The sequence below is a fragment of the Epinephelus moara genome, chromosome 22 (genome assembly GCF_006386435.1).
Source record: "Epinephelus moara isolate mb chromosome 22, YSFRI_EMoa_1.0, whole genome shotgun sequence".
In the NCBI taxonomy this organism is placed as follows: Eukaryota; Metazoa; Chordata; class Actinopteri; order Perciformes; family Serranidae; genus Epinephelus; species Epinephelus moara.
In genome coordinates, this window is record NC_065527.1 from 1,253,047 (window position 1) to 1,262,286 (window position 9,240).

The following is a 9,240-nucleotide window of genomic DNA, read 5'->3' on the forward strand; positions in this document are numbered from 1 at the left end:
AGCTGTGTGGTCCCTGTCCTCTAAGCTGATTGGTGTCTCCTAGGTGATGTCCGTCCCACCCTGACGGTGCTGCCCCCCTCCAGAGAGGAGCTGCAGCAGGGGAAGGCCACGCTCATGTGCCTGGCCAACAAGGGCTTCCCCTCAGACTGGAGTCTGGCCTGGAAGGTGGACGGCAGAAGCAGCAGCAGCAGCAGCTGGGAGGAGAGCAGGAGCCCCGGGGTGCTGGAGAAGGACGGCCACTACAGCTGGAGCAGCACCCTGAGGCTCCCTGCAGACCAGTGGGGGAAGGTGGGCTCTGTGACCTGTGAGGCCACCCAGGGCTCCCAGACTCCGCTCTCAGAGACACTGAGGAGAGACCAGTGTTCCCAGTCCTGACCTGACTCACTGGGACTCTGCTACTGGTTTTACTCTGCTACTGCTCTCACTCTGCCGACCTCTCTTATTCTATCCATCAGTCAATGTTTCAACATTAACACTTTGCTGCTTGTGTTGATGGTTTCAACATTTTAAATCAATAAAGACTTTATCACGCGTTTATCAGTCTGGTGCTTTTTGACTTCATTAATGTGCTGTACATTATATATCAGGAACATGAGTCTGATTAATGCACAAATGTCACAACAGAAACAAGTCAGTTTTCCAGGATATCTTTAATGAAATGTTCGAAAAATGTACTCTGTATTCATCCTGTACAGGAAATAAAGACCAGTACTGGATGAGCTGGTATATCCCTCAGAGTCATGTACCACTTTAAGCTAATAAGGTGTTCACGCTGCTCTGGTTTGCTAGCCACCGTCACTGCGCCCTGCACACCACCTTAATTTGGTAAAGTGCTATCTCATATATGGAAGACGTGGTTTTTGTTTAAAAATCGCCAGAATTACACCATTTATCACAACCAGAAACTGTAAACTAAAAAATTAAAACAGTAACAATAATAATGATAATGATGATGATAATAATTATTATTAGTAGTAGTGTGGTCATTATTAGTATTATTATTATTATTAGTATATAATTCATTTTAGAAATACAAACAAAAATATTTTTTGATTTTTTTTAAAGAAAACAATGGTTTTCTGAGTTACTACAATTTCTAAAATTATACCATTTATCACAATCAGAAACTGTAAATTTCGAAATTATTTTTATTAAATAAAAAAATAATAAAATAATAAAAATTATTTTTATTATCAGTTACTTACTTAAAGAAAACTATACTACTTATCTCAGCCAGGAACTGTAACATAAATAAATAAATAATAATGATTATTATTATCATTATTATTATTGAGCTTAAAATAGTGATATTTTATTAAAATCCCTTTTTTTCTACGTCAGTTACAATTCATCCAAAAAGGCTTTTTTAACTCCAGGATTTCATCTTCAACTTTTAACTTTCAAACATCAAAGGGTGAGTTATAAAAATCTAACAACTCATTTATGATGGAGGGAGGCTCACACCACAGCCACTCCCTCCTCTGATAGATACAGAAGTATTGAGAAATGTTCTGAAGCTTTTGTTTCCAAGTTGAAGAATGAACTAGGCTATTTGAATCATTACTTTTCCTGCAGTTTTTCACAGAAAGAACGTAAAATGTCTGGACTTTTATTTTGAAGGAGAGCAGCTGAGCTGCCCCGGAAGCTCTATTCTTTCCTGTGGCTAACTTGACAGTGTTTGAACAAGATGGCGTCGAGCAGAAACGTCTGTTAGCAGAGTGTCTTTGTTGTGTTTTTAAAGTGTGAAGATGTGTAAAGTCCAAATGCTGAGAGCGTTGGTGAAGCAGCGACTAACTGCGGCTGCTGAAGAGATATTTGGGCTGTTTGAAAGAACGATAGCAGAGTACGAGGAGCAACTTTGTCGCTCAAAAGAGGAGAACGAGCGACAACGGAAACTACTGGACGCTGTTTACAACCCTCAGCTCAGGTTACACAGAGCAGGTTAGTGTCTTCTTCTTCTGTGGTTATAAACACAGAGCAGGTTAGTGTCTTCTTCTTCTGTGGTTATAAACACAGAGCAGGTTAGTGTCTTCTTCTTCTGTGGTTATAAACAGAGCAGGTTAGTGTCTTCTTCTGTGGTTATAAACACAGAGCAGGTTAGTGTCTTCTTCTTCTGTTGTTATAAACACAGAGCAGGTTAGTGTCTTCTTCTGTGGTTATAAACACAGAGCAGGTTAGTGTCTTCTGTGGTTATAAACAGAGCAGGTTAGTGTCTTCTTCTTCTGTGGTTATAAACACAGAGCGGGTTAGTGTCTTCTTCTGTGGTTATAAACACAGAGCAGGTTAGTGTCTTCTTCTTCTGTGGTTATAAACACAGAGCAGGTTAGTGTCTTCTTTTGTGGTTATAAACACAGAAGAGGTTAGTGTCTTCTTCTTCTGTGGTTATAAACACAGAGCAGGTTAGTGTCTTCTTCCTCTGTGGTTATAAACACAGAACAGGTTAGTGTCTTCTTCTTCTGTGGTTATAAACACAGAGCAGGTTAGTGTCTTCTTCTGTGGTTATAAACACAGAGCAGGCCTGCGTTCCAAATCGCATACTTCTACTATATACTATTAGTATGTACTGCAGCTGCCCTTAAAAAGTATGTAGTGTAGTATGCAGTATGCATACTATTGAGAAACACTACATCTGCCATCACATCGCTCCCTGAACTCCGACCCTCTTGCTCACTTCTGCCGCCGTCTGTATTTGAATATTTTGTTTTGTTGTACTTCGGAGATGCAGCAAATCTCCTCTGGTCGAGCCAGAGTCGTGCATGCATACCATACAAAACCTTACCATAGCCAAGCCTGTGTTCAGTGTCAGAAATTAGCAAGGGCCACGGGCCATTTGGCCCGTAATTTATCCAAGAATGCCCCCAAAAGCCATGTTCCGGGGGCCAAAATTGCCCCCAAGTTTTCGAAACAACTATATGTATTTATATTTTTAACGGTATTAAAATCTGACATTAAAGTATAATTTTATTTTCATTAAATTAATTTACTGTCACGTCTACAACTCATTTTCCAGACATAATCAACGAGATTGCACTGATTACGTGAGAGTAATCTGACAGAGAAGGGGAGGGGGCTTTGCTGTACCATAAGTATAAATTAACCATTTCTTGGGTGATCTGTGTCTACACAATGACAAATTAATGAAAAATTAAGGTAGAATGAATGTTAAATTTTAAATTAACTTACTTCCAGGATTGCATCTAAGGAATTTATAGTAATTTGGCCTTTTTAACAGTAAAAGTAACTGTAATGTGGTGAAACATTAGTACTGCTATCAGTAGATTAATGGTTAAATCATCACATTTAAACTGGTTGAATTATAGGAAATCTGAGTGATATTTTGCAACCATAACTTTATGTAACCCATTATTTATTTCATTTATAGTGGTTTCTACTGAAGAGTGAAGACACTATCTTAGTTGGTTTTGCTTTTCATGTGCTTATTGTTAGAACATAATTACAATTTTTTGATGGCCCCCAAACATTTTGAAAATGCCCCCATTTTTTAGACCGTGGGGGCCAAAATTGCCCCCAAAATATTTTGTTAATTTCATACCCTGCCTGTGTTATTGTTTTTTCTTTTTAAATAGTATGGTGTTATTAATTAATTAAGTGGCAAGATGGTATTCATTTCATTTATGGAAGGATATTTATTTTCCCAGTTTCCACTACGTCATATTAAACACCGACTAATAATCAGTCATGACTTGTGTATTGTTTCATGTAATCCATGCTTCACTTTGTCCCAGTTTCACATCTAACCTTGAAGTCATGTCAACAGTTACACTGTTACAGTGCCCTGTCATCAATTATTCAACAGTCAGTACACAGTATATTGACTGCGTTATAATGAAACACAAGAATAGATAGATGAGTTGAGTGAAAAATATATTTATTCTGGCAAAACCATAAATCAAACTGTTTCTAAAAGGAAACATAAAAACATCGGCTATGTAAAAAAGTTTCATGAAGGAAACAAAAGAAATCAACTGTGTTGATTAAAAGATTCTTAAAGGAAACTGCTAAACTCCTCTCCTCTCTCACCCTAGCCTCCTCCTCCTCTCTCACCCTAGCCTCCTCCTCTCTCCTCTCTCCTCTCTCCTCCTGGCCTCCTCCTCTCTCCTCTCCTCTAGCCTCTTCATATCTTTGGTCCTCCTTCTCCTGCTGCTCACGCTCTCGCATAGCCTCCTTTTCCTCCATCTCCCATAAATAATTAAAGACGTCGCCCTCCTCCCTCCCTCTCTTTCTTGGCCGTGGCCTCTGGCACTCATCCTCCAGCACTGCTGGATTAGAGACAGAGGGAGGAGAGACAGCAACAGCGGCCTGGCCTGCTGAACTAATGAGCAGTGGTATGGGCTGATGGATGGCTTGCCCCCCAAAGCTGCATCCATCAGCCCATACCACTTCCAGGTGGCTGCTGTTGTCTCTCCTCCCTCTGTACTGACGCCTGTCCTAGGACACTTCAGATCTTGCAAAAACAAGAGAATTCATGTTACTAAAACATAGTAAATAATAATCAAAGGCAAACACAGAACCCTGTAACTGACCTTGTACTTCTGCTTCAGGTTTTCCCACTTCTTGACCCAGGCAGGCTGGACCTTCCCCTGCAGGTCATTTTCTACTACAGACATCCTAAGAGGACAGGGAACCCAACAAGATTAAAGATGTATATTGTCACTCCGATTATACTTCTCATTATATATTTTTAAAGGGATAGTGCACCCAAAAATGAAAATTCAGCCATTATCTACTCACCCATATGCCGAGGGAGGCTCAGGTGAAGTTTTAGAGTCCTCACAACACTTGCAGAGATCCAAGGGGAGAGGAGGTAGCAACACAACTCCACCTAATGGAGGCTGACGGCGCCCCAGATTCAAACGTCCAAAAACACATAATTGAAACCACAAAATATCTCCATACTGCTCGTCCGTAGTGATCCAAGTGTCCTGAAGCCCCGACATAAAAAGTTGTTTGGAGAAACCTCATTTGAACTCTGTTTTTAGCCTCATTGTAGCCTGTAGCTCTGACTGCCTCTCTGTGCTCCGCGCTCACGTGTGTGCGCTTGGGCGCTCACGACCAGCGAAAGCACGTGAACACACATGAAGGCGGTGCCCATGGCTCACAGTCTCGCGCAAGCGCACACGTCAGCGCAGTGCACACAGAGGCAGTTAGAACTACAGGCTACAATGAGGCTAAAAACAGAGTTCACGTTTGTTGTTGTTTTTTCTGCGACTAAGCGACCAATGAAATCCTGCCAACCAATGACCTTTGTGTGATTTTGTTTGTGTTATAATGTGACTTTGGTGTGTTAAAGAGTTAGTCTGGATTCAACAGTCACATAATAACAGGAGCTGTCAAAATAACGCCTTAATTTTGATTAATTAAAAAACTAACACTGATTAATGGCGTTCCGTGGTGCCCTCTGACCTGGTGCGTCATCATGAAGGCCACATGATGGAGGCAGATGAGACGACGCTGCTCGGCCCTGCGAACAGAACAGTCACATTTAAAAAACACCCAGATGGAGCTGTTGATAGGAGCAGCGTCAGTAACTTTTATACCATCAGAGAACTGAAAGCCTGAAATATCACCTCAACACAAAACATTTAGCCGTGTAAGAAAATAATGAAGGAGTTAAAGTGCGACAGAATGTGCCTAAAGCATCAAAAGTAAAAGTACTCATGACTCAGAGTGGCTGCTGTCACATCTGGTCGCACCAGAGCGGAGATGATCCACTGTTGCATTTTAGTTTTGGTTCCTGGCTGTTATTAGACTGCAGATCAGAGGCATGTTATGAATAATGACCAACACAGAGACGTCTTGTCCAGTCATGATTCAGGGCTTCATACTGTGTGTTTCTGTCCTTCACTGTCTCCCTACAGTCCAGCAGCTGATGATGGTTAAAGAAGAGGTTCCCCCTGAGCAGCAGGAGTGGAGCTCCAGTGTGGACCAGGAGGACCCAGAGCCCCCACATGTTAAAGAGGAAGAGGAGGAACTGTGGAGCAGTCAGGAGGGAGAGCAGCTTCAAGGGCTGGAGGAGGCTGATATCACCAAGTTCACATTCACTCCTGTCCCTGTGAAGAGTGAAGATGATGAAGAGGAACCTCAGTCCTCACAGCTTCATCAAACACAAGCTGATGGAGAGGACTGGAGGAGCAGAGACCATTCTGAAGCTGAGACTGATGACAGCAACGACTGGAGGGAGACCAGAGAACCTCAGTCAGGTGTTGATGAAGTACCTGTCGGCGATATGGAATGTAATAATGAAATAGCTTCAGTTAGCTTATCTGAATGTGCAAGAAGTTTCGACCACGAAGGAGCTCTGCAGGACGACCCTGGAGTCCACATGGGGGAGAAACCCTTCAGTGGCTCAGATTGTGGTCAATCATTCACTTGGAAGGACCATTTGACTCAACACTTGGTTGTCCACACGGGGGAGAAACCATATAGTTGTTCTTTTTGTAGCAAAACATTCACACTAAGGAAAGACTTGAAGCGACACTTGGTTGTCCACACGGGGGAGAAACCATTTCATTGTTCAGTTTGTAGTAAAACATTTTCACAAAAGCAAAGTTTGGATCGACACTCGCGTCTCCACACGGGGGAGAGACCATTTAGTTGTCCATACTGTGAGAAAACATTCACTCAAACGAGCCATTTGAGACGACACTTGGCTGTCCACACGGGGGAGAAACCATTTAGTTGTCCAGTTTGCAATAAAACATTTTCAGTAAAGGAAGATTTAAGGCGACACTCAGTCGTCCACACGGGGGAGAGACCGTTTCAGTGCTTGGATTGCGGCAAAACATTCACACAAAGGGCCAATTTAAGAAAACACTTGGTCGTCCACACGGGGGAGAGACCGTTTAGCTGCTCAGTTTGTGGGAAAAAGTTCGCACAAGATTTCCATTTGAGGCGACACGCGGTCGTCCATGCAGAGGAGAAACCGTTTACTTGTAGCGTTTGTAATAAAAGTTTCACCCGGCTCTATTCGATGAACAAACACGAGTGTGTTGGTGTGGCAGAAATAAGCGAAGTTTCAGAGACGATTGGTGGGCCGGTTTTTCACGGCAGTATTGAAGTACAGAGGGAGACACTTGGCTCAACACTGATCGACTGAAAACTGTCAGAAAGACTCCAAAATAACTATTTTCAGCCAAGATGAAGGTACACAGACATTTAGATTCTCTTTGACGTGGTATTTATTCATTTTTCTGGGGCACTGTGCTGTTAGATATTCATTCATTCATTTTCTGAAACCGCTTATCCTGTTAGAGTTCGTGGTAGGGCTGGGCTGGCTCCTGGTGTTTTCTGGCTGAACGGTGATACACGATATATATCTCCATATTTTCAGCTGTAAACTGATCCACAGCTAAAGTCCCTGTTGTTTCTGCTGCATGTGTTTTTCCACAGCAGGGCAGGTAAAAGAAGTTTACCTGTTGGAGGTGAGCTGTTTGCAGAGGTGCAGTAAGAGCCTGTTGGCTGCAGCTCTTCATCATCATCATCATCATCATCATGATCTCACTGTGGCTGTTTCTGCTTTCACTTTCCTCCCTGCTGTGTTATTACACTTGTCTTAAAGGGATAGTGCACCCAAAAATGAAAATTCAGCCATTATCTACTCACCCATATGCCGAGGGAGGCTCAGGTGAAGTTTTAGAGTCCTCACATCACTTGCAGAGATCCAAGGGGAGAGGAGGTAGCAACACAACTCCACCTAATGGAGGCTGATGGCGCCCCAGATTCAAACGTCCAAAAACACATCATTGAAACCACAAAAGATCTCCATACTGCTGGTCCGTAGTGATCCAAGTGTAAATGAGGTTTTTCCAAACAGCTTTTTATGTCGGGGCTTCAGGACACTTGGATCACTACGGACGAGCAGTATGGAGATATTTTGTGGTTTCAATTATGTGTTTTTGGACGTTTGAATCTGGGGTATTTTTGGGTGCACTATCCCTTTAATTGAAGGCTAATGAAGTTTCACTAATTTGGTGATAAACAAATTTCATTTCCTGGAGAGTCTTAAAAATAAAAGTCCCCCGTTAGTTTGTTATGTAAAAACTTTTATTGTGAAGCAGCAAAATAAGGAAATGTTGAGTTTTCGAGCAGTAACTTCTCACAACATCTAACACAGCTGATAGTGAACACGAAACAGTCAAATAAATCAGATATGTAAAGTACAAACAGGACGCAGGCGAGAAACTAAACTCCAAACCTCAGAGATTCAGTCAGAAGCTACAGACGTACTGAGAGCTGAACACACAGAGACTTTTAAAGACGCCTGTCTCTCTGGTCTCCTGCAGACAGAGGGGAGGAGAGGCTCAACACACACGGCTTGTTTGAGAGACAGAAACGAGCCGATCGGGTGTTGGCTGCAGCCGGTGAGATGCCACCGCGACCTGCTTGAGTGTGGGCGGCCCAGCGTTTGGACCTTCTCCGGCAAAGGAGTAGGTGCACAGCTCGGCGTGGCACTGTGCATCTAAACTGATACTGAAAGACAAATCTGTGCAGCATGGCTTGACTGGGCGTGGCTAAAAGTTCCAGAGGAAAAGGCCCACGGTTTGTACGTGTGCTACTGCGGTAACTTCATCCATCTCACAGACTGATGCAGCGCAGCTCTGCAACATCCAGACGGGAGGGATGAACACTGGTGTGTGTTATGTGATGCGACTTGATCCTATAGCGATGTAAACGTTGGTGTCTAAGTCTATATCTTGCTTTAAGATATATTGGAATATTGTTAAAAAAAAAAACAGTGTGGGGGGGGGGGGGNTTCTTCTTCTTCTTCTTCTTGTTCTAAATATCTCAGTTCCTGTTTCCTTGTTCTGATGTGTCTGACTTTATTTTAGGATGTGAGTACTTTATCTATTGTCGACACCTTTTTTCTCTCTTTAGTCTAGATTTACTAAATGTTCTGTAACTGTGAAAGTAATCTGTGTAACTTATTTTTTACGATGGATTTTAAGCAGCTCAGAAGTTTTAATCGACTGATTGTTAACTAAAATAAAATTAAACTTCTGATCCTGTAAATCCTAAGCTTCTGTCTCGGAGCAGCTTCTGTATCCAGTTTGACAAACATAAAAAAGGATTTTGATGTTTGGAGGTCGTTGCCACTTTAATTTAAAGGGCTCATTAATGTGATTAAAGTGGGTGTAGTGGCGTCTAGGCCACCTCCTCTGTCGCTCCAGTTTGACGTAGATGGCCTCTGTCAAACTGTCTTCTCTGGCCAAGATGTGATGA

The 9,240-nt window shown here is 42.4% G+C and overlaps 1 protein-coding gene and 1 gene segment (V, D, J or C); both read left to right on the forward strand.

The window, feature by feature from the left end:
- LOC126384499 (Ig kappa-b4 chain C region-like) overlaps positions 1 to 535 on the forward strand; it is a 50,418-nt gene extending 49,883 nt beyond the window's left edge. The window contains 1 exon segment of the C gene segment in view: positions 44 to 535. Within this exon segment, the coding sequence occupies positions 115 to 375 (261 nt within the window).
- Positions 536 to 1,618: 1,083 nt separating this feature from the next.
- Positions 1,619 to 8,757, forward strand: LOC126384423 (zinc finger protein 501-like). Its single transcript, XM_050035508.1, has 2 exons — positions 1,619 to 1,941; positions 5,880 to 8,757. Exons 1-2 carry the CDS (start codon positions 1,749 to 1,751, stop codon positions 7,115 to 7,117), a joined length of 1,431 nt encoding a protein of 476 aa, XP_049891465.1. The 5' UTR covers positions 1,619 to 1,748; the 3' UTR covers positions 7,118 to 8,757.
- Positions 8,758 to 9,240: the final 483 nt, after the last annotated feature.

What these genes read in the sequence shown, in the direction of transcription:
- LOC126384423 (XM_050035508.1), top strand. Translation starts at nt 1,749, where the DNA reads ATGTGTAAAGTCCAAATGCTGAGAGCGTTGGTGAAGCAGCGACTAACT. An exon ending in GCTCAGGTTACACAGAGCAG is followed by an intron (nt 1,942 to 5,879) that starts GTTAGTGTCTTC and finishes GTCTCCCTACAG; the next exon opens with TCCAGCAGCTGATGATGGTT.